At 37.8% G+C, this 14,792-nt stretch overlaps 1 protein-coding gene across 3 annotated transcripts in view; it reads right to left on the bottom strand.

Annotated features, from left to right (window-relative positions):
* UNC80 (unc-80 homolog, NALCN channel complex subunit) overlaps nucleotides 1-14,792 on the bottom strand; it is a 223,592-nt gene that overhangs the window by 205,208 nt on the left and 3,592 nt on the right. For all 3 annotated transcript variants that reach the window (XM_007086070.3, XM_042997540.1, XM_007086071.3), the window contains exons 3-5: nucleotides 14,254-14,410; nucleotides 13,043-13,344; nucleotides 3,642-3,765 (exon numbers count right to left, since the gene is read on the bottom strand). In XM_007086070.3, the coding sequence (XP_007086132.2) occupies nucleotides 3,642-3,765; nucleotides 13,043-13,344; nucleotides 14,254-14,410 (583 nt within the window). The remainder of the gene's footprint in view (nucleotides 1-3,641; nucleotides 3,766-13,042; nucleotides 13,345-14,253; nucleotides 14,411-14,792) is intronic.

The following is a 14,792-nucleotide window of genomic DNA, read 5'->3' as shown; positions in this document are numbered from 1 at the left end:
CATAACAATGTAGATTTCTTCATCTATTCACTCTGACTCAAAAGGCTACTGGTGCTAAAAAGTTGGCAATACTAAATTTAATAGTGGTTAACATCTATATGGTACCAAATATCTGCCATGTCCTTTTTAAGTCACTTTACAGGGGTGACTGGGTGGATCAGTCAGTTAAGCATCCAACTCTTGATTTCGGCTCAGATCATAACCTCATAGTTTGTGAGGTTGAGCCCCGCACTGGGCTCTGTGCTGATGGTGCAGAACCTGCTTGGGATTCTCTCTCTCCCTCTCTCTCTCTCTGCCCCTCCCTGCTCTCTTTCTCTTTTATTTTTTAAAAACTAAAGAACTTTACATATACAGCGCTCCTCTCTTATCTGCAGGGGGTCTTTTCCAAGTGGATGCCTGAAACTGCAGATACTCCTGAACCCTACATATAATGTTTCCTATACATGCATACCTATGATGAAGTTTAATTTATAAATTACACAGAGTAAGAGATTAACAACAATCACTAACAATAAAATAGAACAATTCTAACAATATACTGTCATAAAAGTTATGTAAATGTGGTCTCTTTCTCTTTTAAAGTACTTTATTGTACCATATTCACCCTTCTTATGATGATGTAAAATGCCTACATGAGGAGATGAAGTGAGGCGAATGATGTAGCCATTGTGACATAGTGTTAGGCTACTACTGACCTTCTGACGGTTTGTCAGGAGGAGCGAATCATCTGTTTTTGGACCATGGGTAATTGAGACCGCAGAAAGTAAAACCACAGATAAGGGGGGAACTACTGTCTCAACTCATTTAACCTTTACAATAACCCAATAATAACATATGGTAAATTATTAGATTCATTTTACAGATAAAGACACTAAGGCACAAGAAGTTGAACTTGCCCAAGATCATCTGGCCTTTACATGAAGTTTCCAGCCTAGGCTGTCTGGCTCCAGGTTGTGCTTTTATGACCACCTTAAGCTTGCCTTACGGCAAAAGTCAAATCAGTTACATTTTTCCTGAGGATTGGGAACAGTAGGAAGTGACGATGGCCATGCTGTATTGGAATTGTGAATAAAACAGATGCCGAGAAAGTGATTTACCAAGGTCACAAAACAAGAGACCTAGGGAATGTCATCCACCCACGTGTCGTTGCTTTTTCTTCTAGCCACGTGTCTGAGCTGGGTTTAATCTCACCTCAGATGCTGGGCACCATTTCACATCCACAGGCATCAGGCAGAGGGGAAAAGAACCCACTTTGAATATCATCCCAAGGCAAAAGGATGTTGGAGTGAACAGCCCCAGTGATTCATGAGGGACACTATTTCCTAACAGTTTTTAATACATCTGTTAAATGATAGTTTATGTATTAATGAGAGAGAGAGAATGACCTAAATGTAAAGTGACCTCTTAATTCATAAGGAAAGTGATAGGACTTAACAAATATGAAAAAAATCCTTAATCAGCATAATGATATGGCTTTTTCAGTAATAGTTTTGTTTTACTGTAGCATATTTTATTTTCCTTTGTCTTATTTCTATTGTTTTCAGTTTTTTAATATTGTACATCTGTCTTCGCTCTCAGATTGTTTTAATTTTGTGAAATTAACCTCATTCTATCCAGGGAATCTAAGTAGATCACTTCTGGCTATGACATCTTTAGGTCCTTGCTATTTGAATGTTATGACAGACTGTTACTCTTGAATTTATAATTTATTTCACTAGTTAATGTATTGTTCACATATTAATTCTGGAATTAGTCTACTTTCACTATATGAAAAATTGTATCTTTTGTGTGAATTACTATAAGCAAACATGATTTGTCACTATGAGCATGTTACCATCTTTTGTTCAGAAAATCCTTTAACATACTATGTACCTTGCAAAGGTATGTTACTTGATAGGGGGAAAGTATGTAAAAACTTGTTTATGGCTTCCTTCCCCTTACAAAGCTTTTTTACATGTGTAATATTCCATTGTCTGTAGAAAAACCTTGGAAGTAAGCAAATGATGTATATATATCATGCCTCTATATATTTACCACACAATTTATCTCTTTCTAAATGTTATTATTGATGCCAAAATTTTGGTTGGGAATAGAAGGATTGAATTTATAAAGCACTCACTATAAAATGGGTACTTTATGTGGATTCTTATTTACTCCACACTATGAGGCCATATAAGGTGGTATTATTATCTCCATTTTAAAGAACTAGAAACATTCAGAGAGGTTAGGTTACATACATAGTAAGTGATACATCTGGAGTGAAGCCTGAGCTTTCCAGGCACTTTTCAAGCTATCATTTATTACTCTTTCTACAATTCACCAATAAAATTATTTCATTAGACAATTCCTGTAGTGAAATGCTTTGATAGCAAATAAGCACTAAGGTAAGATTGTTAAGGATCTATGACTCTGTCTACTATAATGATTATGAAGATATAATAATAATAATAGCTTATTTACTTACTTTGTGCCTGGCATTCTTCTAAGCAATTTTATATATAATTAATTCACTTATTCTTCATAACAACCCTGAATGTTGTAGCAACATTATATTTTAACTCTTGTTTTACACATGAGGAAACTGAAATATAAGAAGTTTAAATGACTTATCCAAAGCCAAACAACTCAGTAGCATGTGCCCCTGGTTTAGAGTTTCTCATCATATGTAAATGAGCCCTGTGCCCAGGGCATTTACATAATAACTTTCTAGAGAAATTTTCTTCCTCTTGGTTTTCTTCCTTCCTTTCTTTTCTTTCTTTCTTTCTTTCTTTCTTTCTTTCTTTCTTTCTTTCTTTCTTTCTTTCTTTCTTTCTTTCTTTCCCTTTCTTAGAATTTAAATCCAAGTTAGTTGACATATAGTGTAATAATAATTTCAGGAATATAATGAAGTAACTCATCACTTACATATACTACCCAGTGCTCATCCCAACAAGTGTCCCCCTTAAGGCCCTTCACTCCTTTACCCCATACTCCCACCCAATACCCCATCAGCAACCCTCAGTTTGTTCTCTGTATTTAAGAGTTTCTTATGGTTTATCTCCTTCTCTGTTTTTATATTAGTTTTGCTTTCCTTCCCTTATGTTCATCTGTTTTGTATCTTAAATTCCAGATATGAGTGAAATCCTATGATATTTGACTTTCTCTGACTGACTTATTTCACTTAGCATAATACACTCTAGTTCCATCTACATTGCTGCAAATGGCAAGATTTCATTCTTTTTGATCACCAAATAATATTCCATTACACACACACACACACACACACACACACACACACCACATCTTCTTTATCCGTTCATCAGTTGATAGACATTTGGGCTCTTTTGTTTTGTTTTGTTTTATGTTTATTTATTTATTTTGAGAGAGAGGGAGAGAAGTGGGGAAGGGCAGACAGAGAGTGAAAGAGGGAATCAATCTTAAGCAGGCTCCATGCTGTCAGCCCAGAGCCTGATGCAGGGCTCAAACTCATGAACAGTGAGATCACTGCCTCAGCCAAAATCTAGAGTCAGTTGCTTAACGGACTGAGCCATCCAGGTGCCTCATTCCTCTTGGTTCCTTAAGGGCAAATCATTTCATCACCCTTACTCCTGCATATGAGGGAATCTGCTAAGACCATCCCACTGGGCATCCAAGTTACGAACCTGTAATGATGTTCCTGATGGGTTTCACCAGTGCTGTGAAGCCAGAGACTTCGGGCTGTCTGTGCTCCCACATGGGCTGCCATATAACAAGCCCGCTGGCCAGTCGGAACGTAAGATCCGATTCCTGGGGAAAGAGAAGATCTATGTCCAATAACTGGCTTGTAAGACCTTGTTGAAAGGACCAGTCATTGCAATGATTAATATCATTCACAAGATTATTGTCAAGGTACGTTGGGTTGATCTTCTAGACCTTCTTTCATCACTCAGATGAGTGTTTCTAGGGTAAACCAATAGCCCTGTTATCATCACAATTACTATGGAAACCACAGTGGTGTGCTTTTGGCAAAATTAATAATTAAAATGCAGCTTTGGGCAAAGCATGAAACACAATTACTGTTTTGTGTTAGCAGTGATCAAGGCCTGTTTATTTTAAGAGTCTCGGCAGATCTCTTGTGGTTATCGTTGTTATTCATCTTAAGTATTTAATTGTCCTTCTCTTTCCCTCTTAAATCAATATTCTCAGATATTGGCTATTTTGACTTGTTAATTCTCCAGTCCATCTCTTGTTTTTGCATTTCATATAACCAGGAACATATATTTAGACCCTTCTAGTATATTGTTCTGTTGTTTCTCAACAATCTTTAATCCCTTGAGGGCAGGGATCTATCAGATATCCTCCCTCTTCCATAGCACCCGGCATCATCACAGTGCTTAATACAGTATTAGAAACTAGGTGCACAATAGGAGCTCAGTAAGTACTTGCTGAGTTGCACAGACCTTACAACTCATACTCATTCAGTCTATCTACAACTTAAGCTCTCTTCCAAGGAGCACATTTTCTGCTTCATTGTTACATCATTTAAAATGCAATCTCATATTACGTAAATAAAAATATATTACATTCTGAAATTACATTTTAAACAACTCAGCCACTGACTGGAATTAAAATAAAAAGTTTAAAAAAATAAATTAACAACCCAGTCTCTCAAAAAAACATAGAGATGGAATCAGAGAATGTTATCACAGATTAATGAACACAACCAAGACCTAGAGATTCACTTAGGGCAATGATTTGCAACCCTAGCTTGCATATTATAATCATCTAGGCAGCTTTGGAGGCCCAGGTGTCACTTCCTCCCCTGCCCAGACCAATTAAATTAGAATCACTCAGTTCTTGGCTGACTTTCATGTGTAGCCATGGTTGAAGACCAATGATCTAGAAGGATAAGATGTAGGAAGAAATTGTAAAAAATAAATAAATAAATAAATAAATAAATAATAAATAAATAAATAAATAAATAAATAAAATAAAAGGAAAGTGATCCTGAAAATGGTGAATCACCGTGGCTCAGTGTCAAAGGAAACTTCAGCTAGAAAGGTTGATAAAATCCACACATTGATACAGAAAGGCCTCTTCTGTAAGCTATAGACTAAGATCCTGGCACTACAGCAGTGCCCACAATGGGAAAGCATCTAGAACTCCCTATAGAGGTATTAGGAAAAGCATGTAAAGCACTTGGCCAAATTCAGTCAACATTCATTCTACAAATATTTGTAGACCACCTACTGCATACCTGCTACTATTCTAAGTTCTGGGCTAGAACAGTGAACAATGCATACAAAAATTCCTGCTCTCCTGGTGCAAAAGAGAAGAAAAGCAGGCAAAGGGATGTGTCAGGCAAGGTGTTGATATTTTAGACAGCATGGCCAGGAAAGCCCTTATTGTGAAAGCAGCTTTAAGTAAAAGGATCTGAATGGAATGAAGGAACTGCCAAGTAGATAATTTCAGAAAAAAACATTCCATGAGAAGGAATCAGTAAGTACAAAGGTCCTAAATATGCCTCGTGTGTTGAGAAACAGCCAGGAGACTCTGTGTCTAGAGTCAGGTAAATGGCAGAAGAGTAGAAGAAAAAGAAAATAAGGTCAAAGAAGTCATTGAGTTCCAAATAATACAGGGCCTGATAGGTCATACTAAGAGCTTCAGCAGTTACTAAGATGGGGAACCACTGGAGGGTTCTCAGTAGTGGTATGACATTACTGGATGTACGTTTGATACGATTACTGAGGCTATTAAGAATAGTTTGAGAAAGGGTAAGGGTGGAAAGAGAGTCTGTTTAGGAAAGGTAGAAGATGATTAGAGGAGGGTGTTGGTAGAGGGCAAAATGAGAATGGTAGATTCTGGATACATTTTGAAGATATAGTCTACAGAACTGACTGGAAGTGGAAGGTGAGAGAAAGAGGTGTCAAAGATTTCTGGCTTTGACAAAGATAGGCAAGATGAAGAAATAGCAGGTTGGGGGATATCAGGAGCCTAGTTTCAGACATGTTAAATTTGAGATACCTGTTAGACATTTAACTAGAGATACTGAATAAGCAGCTTGACAGGCGGGTCTGAAGTTAAGGGAACCTAGTATTACGTGTGGTGTTAGATCCAGCAAGCAGGGGATTAAACGTAAGCATAGCTTATCTGATTTGTCTCCAGAAATGCAGGAAGTCAAATCTCAATTGACCTGGTTTTTATACCTTTGGAACTCCATCCTTTTCCATGTTCCTCATAAGTAATCTTGGCACAAATAAAACTCTAGTGGACACTACATCAGAAGGTAAGTCCTCTTATACTGAAACACTGGCCTTTAACATTGTCTCAATTGATTCACTCACTGATAGTTACTGTCATTATTTTATCTGATATATTTCCAACTAGATTGTATATTTATGGAGACACATTGAGATTTCCTTCTGTACATTTCTCCTTGAGCATCAATACATACTTGTTGATTAATGGAGCACAGTTTACATTCCAAAAATAGCACCAATTAAATCTAATCATTCTGCAGACTTGAACACTTGCAAAATGTATGGCCTCCTCTTATGTTGCTATGTTCCTTTGTAAGTCCTTTTAAATTGGCTGAATGCATAAATTCTGGGACTCTAATTTTTCTTCTGGAGTCCCCATTAGTGGGTCATCTAATGCTATGAATGCACATATGGCCAGAAAGTTGATAGCTGGAAAAGACAGTATCATTCAAACAGCTGTGGGTATGTAGTTTAGTAAGGTCCTTAGAAAAACCAGAAGACATAGACACTGGCAGAGTCAAAATCCCCACATTTCAGATGCATTTCTTACTTTCACTGAAAGCCTGTTCCATGATAGCATGAAACTATTCTAAATATGCTTACTAGTAGTTTAGAGAAATCGATTTTAAAAATTATTCTTATCTTAAATTTCATTTTAAAGTTGTTTACTTCACACATACATATTTTATAAAAACCTCCTTAAGGGCTTGGATTTTGTTTTATTCACTGCTGAATAAAGCACTCTTAAGAGTGCCTATCATAGAGTAAGCACTCAACAAATATTTATTGGAGGCATAATTGAATATGATCAGATCATGACATACCATTTAAATTTTTTAGTTGTAATAAATAGCATTTTTCACTAATAAAATTAAATCTAGATGAAAATAATATATTTGACAGAATTTTTAGATTATTGGTTTCATGTAATATATTTGAGGCAGTTATAAATTAAAATCACAGAATCAATGTACAGAAATCTGTTGCATTTCTATATACTGGTAACGAAGCAACAGAAACATAAGTTAAGATAATAATCTCATTTACAATTGCACCCAAAATAATAAAGTATCTAGGAATAAACTTAAGCAAAGAAGTGAAAATCTTGTACCCTGAAAACTATAAAACACTGATAAAAGAAAATGAAGATGATACCAAAAAATGGAAAGACATTCCATGCTTACAGATTGGAAGAATAAATATTGTTAAAATGCCTATATTACCCAAAGCAATCTACACATGTAATGCAATCTCTGCAAAATATCAATAGCATTTTTCACAGAACTGGAACAAACAAAATTGGTCCTAAAATTTGTATGGGACCACAGAAGACACTGAATAGCCAAAGCAACCTTGAAAAGATTGAAAAAGAAAAAGAAAAAACAAAACTGGAGGCCTCACAATTCCAGGCTTCAAGTTATACTACAAAGCTATAGCATTCAAACTGGCACAAAAATAGAGACACAGATCAATGGAACAGTATAGAAAACCCAGAAAGAAACCCACAATTATATGGTCAATTAATCTTTGACAAAGGAGGAAAGAATATGCAATGAGAATAAGACAGTCTCTTCAACAAATGGCATTGGGAAAACTAGAGAGCTACATGCAAAGGAATGAAACTGGACCACTTTCTTACATATACACAAAAATAAACCCAAAATGGATTAATGACCAAAATGGATTAAGGATCTGAAACATTAAAAGTCCTAGAAGAGAGCACAAGCAGCAATTTCTCTGACATCAGGCATAGCAGCATTTTTCTAGATATGTCTCCTGAGGCAAGAGAAATAAAAGCAAAAACAAACTATTGGGACTACATCAAAATGAAAAGCTTCTACACAGTGAAGGAAACAACCAACAAACTAAAAGGCCACCTACTGAGTGGGAGAAGATATTTGCAAATAACATATCCAATAAAGGGTTAGTATCCAAAATATATAAAGAACTTATTAAACTCAACACCCATAAAATAAGCAATCTAATTAAAAAGTAGGCAGAAGACATAAACAGACATTTCTCCAAAGACATCCAGATGGTCAACAGACACATGAAAAGATGTTCAACATCACTAATCATCAGGGACATGCAAATCAAAACTACAGTGAGATGTCACTTCACACTTGCCAGAATGGTTAAAATAAAAAGCACAAGAAATAAGTGTTGGAGAGGATGTGGATGAAAAGGAACCTTCTTACACTATTGGTAAATATGCAAACTGGTGCAGCTGCTGTGGAAAACGTATGGAGGTTGCTTAAAAAGTTAAAAATAGAACTACCCTATGACCCAGTAATTGTACTACTGGGTATTTACCCAAAAAATACAAAATACTAATTCAAAGGGATACATGCACCCCTATATTTTTGCAGAATTATTTACAAATTTACAATAGCCAGGTTATGGAAACAGCCCAAGTGTCCATCAATAGATGAAGGGATAAAGAAGATGTGATATATACAGTGGAATATTATTCAGCCATAAAAGAGAATAAAATCTTACCATGTGCTATGACATGGATGGAGCCAGAGAATATAACGCTAAGTGAAGTAAGTAAGAGAAAGACAAATTCCCTATGATTTCACACATATGTGGAATTTAAGAAACAAAACAAATGAGCAAAGGAAAAAAAAAAGAGAGAGAGATAAACCAAGAAACCGACTCTTAACTGTAGAGAACAAACTGATGGTTACCAGAGGGAAGGTGGGTGGGGGAAGAGGTGAAATAGGTGATGGGGATTAAGGAGTACACTTGTTGTGATCAGTATTGAGTGATGTATGGAATTGTTGAATCACTATATTGTATACCCGAAACCTATGTAACAGTGTATGTCAACCATACTAGAATTAAATAAAAATTTAATTAAAATAATAGAAAAATGTGCATTGAGTTGATTATACACTGTCTTACAAAAGGATGAGTCATTTATATTAGATTTATTTGCTGATTAATGAATTAATGCACCCAATAAATATTGATTAGATACCTACAAAATTGTGATACTCTGTTAGCTATTCAGAGTACAGTGATAACTCCCCACCCTCAAACCATTGAGATTCTAATGGGAGAGATTGACACATAAAGAAATAATGATAATAAATTAAAAATAAAAATAAAAATCTGTGTAGAATATTATAACGATAGAGGAAGGGAGGGATGGATCTTAAATGAAATTGGGAAGGATATGTGGGAGTTTTCTAGGCAGAAGAGAAGGGCATGAGAACATTCTAGGGTGTAGGACCAGGATGAGAATAGGCCTGGGAAAAAAGCATGTTATGTTCTTGGGGAGACTCCAAACAGTTGGAGCTCATAGACAGAAGTATACAGGCAGGTCACGGAGGGCCCAGTTACCAGACTAAAGAGCTGGAGTTTCACTGGCTGTAGGATAAGAAATTAACAAATTGTTTTAAGCATGTCGGTGACTTGGTCAGATCTACATAGATTGCTTTAGTGTTGAAGTTGGATTTTATGAGACAAGCCAGAAAACTGTGAAGCCAGTTAGAAAGTGACCTCAATTGGATTTCAGCCTCCCCCACTTCCTGCAGCACCATGTCCTATAAAAGCCTTAACCTACAACACTGTCTGTATAAGTGCTGACTGGCTACTTGAGGGAGTAAAGTCAAGAAAAGGACTGACACGTGGGGCAGCACACATTGGTTGGGGACTACAACTTTGTAGAAACACCAGTCTGGATGGTTGTGTGGTTTTCCCCCAGAGGAGCATGCAGGTATCTGGGGGCAGGGATAGAAAAAGTGGATTTTAGTCATGACCTGGGGTTGGAATTTTGAAGGGCGAATGCAAAGGAAGGATAGGGAAAAGGGACATTAATGGTGCTGGTGAGGAGCAGTTCACATGGGTGCACAATGGCTAGGAAAGTAGGGACAGACAGGGTCTGATAACCAGCAGGGAAATGAAAGACCTAAGGTAGTGATTTTCAATCAGGGGCAATTCTCACCCCCTGCGCACCCACTGGGGACATTTGGCAATGTAAGGAGTCATTTGTGGCTGTCGCAACTCAGAGGGAGGAGGTGCTACTGGCATCTGGTGACTAGGGGCCAGAAATGCTACTGATATCCTACACTGCACAGGATGATGTCTTACAAGAAAGAATTACCTGGAACCAAATGCTAACAATGCCAAGGCTGGGAAACCCTGATCCAGGGCCTGTACATTTCCTAAATATGTTTTAAAAAGCAAACACCTCACTCAGAAGGAAAAGGCCTTATGGAGAATTTATTGACTTATTAATATTTTTTATTCCCTATAGCATCTGGAATAATATTTCCTTCATAGCAATAATAAAATGATGAAATAATAATATGCTAGTAATGACAGCTAATAATAATTGTTTATTACGATTTAATCACTGTACAGTGTTTTATATGCCTCATCTTATTCCCTTATAAATGCTCCAATTACTTTCTTATAAATACCCCAGGCCATAAGTAAAACTTGAGGGTTTTGAGTCAGAAACTATCCGGAAGTCTCCCCTGAAAGAGGATCTGGCTCCCTTCCTACTAATAATACAAAATACTAATGGCAAGAAAATGCCGAGCACTAAAAGCATCTAACCATGTGTTAATGCCTTTTCGTGTGTAATGTGGAGCACTGTCGTAGGTTTAATCACGAGGCCCCATAAAACTATTCTTACTCGGGAAAACGGAGGCTTCAAGAAGCCGATTGCTCAAAGTCGTACAGTAGGAAGCAACAAGCACTGGATTCAAATGCGGGCTTGGACTTGGACTCTCAGCCTTGTCTTCAGATAACATCACAGCCACTCCTGTCACTTCTACACTTGCACATTTTTTAGTCCAGGGGCTATTTCTCCACAGATAGTCACCGCTATGGGCTATCAGTTTTTCAAGAAGCCTTCTTTCCTGTCTTCTCCATTTTAAGGACTATGTACCTACATATAATTGCTACTCTTGGCACCTGGATCAGCTTCTGACAATCAGTTGGGTCTACTCAGTGAGTCAGTTGTTAAATATTTATTGGGCACCTCATTATTAGACACTGGAAATACAGTGTGACCTGGATGGTCAGTGTCCCTTTGCTCAAGAACTCTGTTCTAGGAGGGTGATGGGCAAGAAACATGAAAACAACCACAGAAAATAATTTCAGGTACTGATAAGTACTAAGAGGGAAAAAAAAGTACAGTCATGTGCTAATGACACTAAGGTAGCCAGGAAAATTCGTTTTGAAGTGATGACATGTGAGTTGTGAGTGAATTGATAAGAAGGTCACGGCCATATGAAAATTTAGGGGATGAGGGGGAGGGTAAATGTTTCCAACAGAAGGAAAAACCAGTGCCGGACTTGAAAGCAAGAATGAGTTTGAGGGTGAGCCTCAAGTGAGCTCAGAGGTTAGTGAACGAGAAAAAGGCTATTGATATGGAGGGAGATGAGGCTGAGAAGGTGGGCAGGGGCCTAGACCTGCAGGTCCCATAGGCCAGGGGATGGTCTCAATTACAGTAATGCTTTTTAGTAAATGTACCCATCATAAAAGACTTTTTAAAATGGAAAGCCAACGGTTTTAAAGCAGCAATTTAATTTGATTTTACAACATTTAAAATTTTTAGTATGTCTCATGGGAAATGTGGCCAGTGCATGCAAAGCAGTTTGGGAAGTTACAGGTAATTTCAGTTCTACTCCTAGCAGCAATTGGACAGAGTCAAGTGAAAGTGAATTTTAACTAAAACTAAAATGAGTGAAGACTCACTAGTTCATTCTCCTTATAGTGATTGTTAGTGGTCTCACAATCACCTACATATACATACACATACACACACACACACACACACACACACACACACACACAACTTGGAACACCCATTCATCAGGATCCTAATATTCTATTAAAGAACATTTGAGTGTATTATTTTCTTCCTAACTCTTAACATAGCCCTCAGATGGAATTTATTCATCCACAGAAATAACAAATAGATCTTGATTTCTCTCCATGTGTTGGAAACGTACTGTGTCTTCACATATATTCACCTTGTGTTAGAGATATCCACAACTGTGTGCAATGGAGGATCTGAGACGTTAAGTAATATCACCAAGATCACACAGCTAGAGAGTGGTGGCATAGTAATTTCAAATGATAATCTTTTTCAGATCCAAGGGATACTTGTATATAATTGTATTTTAATACAACTGGTTTCCATGTAATCCTATGTTTTGGATTTTATGCTTTAAGAAATATTTTGAAAAGCAATTCTCACCTTGTATCACACTGTCAAAAAATCCACAGTATCTAAAACACTTAAAACTTCTGCTCTAGATCTGCATTATAATAGAGATAGCTACAAGGTGCTGTAGAGAAATACAAAGGAGATAGTGACTAAGTCTACATGGGGAGTTTCAGAGGAACAACTTCATGGAAATGATAACACTGAAGTTAAGCTTTGAGGAATCATGAGAAGAACAGAGGAAGGAAAGAGAGCAGAGTGAACAGCAAGGGCATATTCAGGGAATGGCTCCCAGAGCTGGGTCATGACGATACCAGTAGGGACGAGCAAACGACAAATTAAAAAAGAAACTGAAGCTTTGGATCATGCTTGACTTGATATGCCATGTTTAATATTTGGACATTATCTTGGGACAGAAGGAGAACCACTGAAGATTTTTAAGTAGATAAATGATATGCAAAGAATTGTGTTTTTGAAATAATGTCCAGTGGTTTGATATAAAAATAAAGCTCTCCATGTCTTGGCTTGCTGTGAGATCGTATCAAGACCTGGTCAACCAAATATGGAAATATGGAAGCCTCATCTGAAGCCCACCTCACATCTATCCACCCTCAGCCTCATACTAGCCCCTGCTTACCTTGATCCTGTGTACCAGAGGAGCAAACAGAAACACAAAGAGCTCCACGGTAGCCATGGAGTTCTGGAAGATCTTCCTTCGGTTGTTCTCTTCTTCATCATTGGAGCTGCTTTGGCAAGGCTGCCCGGGGGAACCCTGGTTTTCTACCTGGTGGATGAAAGCACTGCTGCTGCCACCCCAGCTGGAGCCATGGTCTGTGCCCCCAAACCGCTCACTGTTGCAGTCCTGGGGGGCCTCCAGGAGCATCCAGTGCAGGGTGTGAAGGAGCTTTGTTTCAGCAACACCGAGTTTATCCTGGTGGCCTGCACGGGGACAACCACAGAGCCGAGTTAAGACCAACTCTGCCACCAGAACAATTGATATCCACTTTGGGTCTGGGAAGAACATCCTTGCTTTGCTCTGTGGCTTGATCTCCTGGGAGACACTGGCATTTCTCTGTACCTCTTACAACCACTGCTGGAAGGGTTCATTCTTGTTTTGGGGCTTTCTAACTGGTTAAAATCCCTACAGAATAATATACTGTCATAGGAATATCACATGTCTTCAGTCATATATATATATGTTATATATATATAATCTCCCCAAATAGGCAGCATAGTGGTTAAGAACATCGGGTCTGAAGGGTCTGAAGATAACGATTACTCTACTTTAGACAGTGTGATCAAGAAATGCCTCTATAAAGGTAACATTTGAGCAGAAACCCAAATTAGGGCAAAGAACTGGATGGAAAAGAGCATGTCGAGAATGTATGCGAACATGGGGTGGATGTTAGGACATATTACCATGTTAGAAAAGCAATCTCTAAAATAATCTAAAAAAGAGGAAGAAATTTTACGCACACGCATGCACATACACTCAGTACTACAAAGTGCAAGGGGTCACTTTGGGAGTTGAGAGGGTAAAGGAGACAAATCTGATTGGGACTCGTCTTGGATGGGTGATAGTCTTTAGCTTCCCTATAATCTTCTAATGCTTAAAAGGAAAATATATTCACATATATTGGAAAATAATTAAAAATTTTAAGGCAAGAGTGACAGTTTCTTTGTTGGTAAGATGGAGATCACGGTGGTATCAATGGGAGGGGGCTTTTGTGAGGATTTAATGAGATCACGTGTGTACAGGGCCTGGGAAAATAGTAGGTGCCCCGTAAATGTCGTTACCATGAGTGTAGATGGTCAGAGGCCATGAAGAAGCAATGCAGAAGAACCAACCTAACTTGTTCCTGTTCGAAAGCAGGGTTGCAGTGCAGTGGAGGACGTGAGGCAAAGCAGCTTGTACCAGCTCCCATCTGGAAATGCTCTGGATGGCTTCAGAGAGGGCTGGAGAAAGGCCATGCAGTTTATTCTCTACCAACACTCGTTCAAAGGACTGTAGATACCAAAAAAAGAAGAAAAAAACATGTAAAATAAGGAATTAGAGATCCTGATTGCTGAGAAAATGGACACCAAGGTACTACAAGATGCAAATCAGTGGATGAGATATTTGAGGGTGCACTCACACAGCATTTCATAGTATATGTTGACATATAATGGTTCCGTGAGAATTTCTTTTTACCCATTTTAGGTTTTTGATTTAAAATACATGACTTGAATTATTAAATGATTTTTCTTTCCACCAAAATAAGCTTCCTCTTAAAAAAAAAAGCGCAACAACACATTTAACTCATGAAATTCTTGGAAGTAATATTTTATAAAATGCTGCTGAGGTATCCAAAGGGTCTGTGACAACTGCAGAACAAAGTAAAATGTCT

Source organism: Panthera tigris, chromosome C1, assembly GCF_018350195.1.
Source record: "Panthera tigris isolate Pti1 chromosome C1, P.tigris_Pti1_mat1.1, whole genome shotgun sequence".
Lineage (NCBI taxonomy): Eukaryota > Metazoa > Chordata > Mammalia > Carnivora > Felidae > Panthera > Panthera tigris.
The sequence above is the reverse complement of the archived record's forward strand: the minus strand, read 5'-3'. Positions and strand labels throughout refer to the sequence as shown.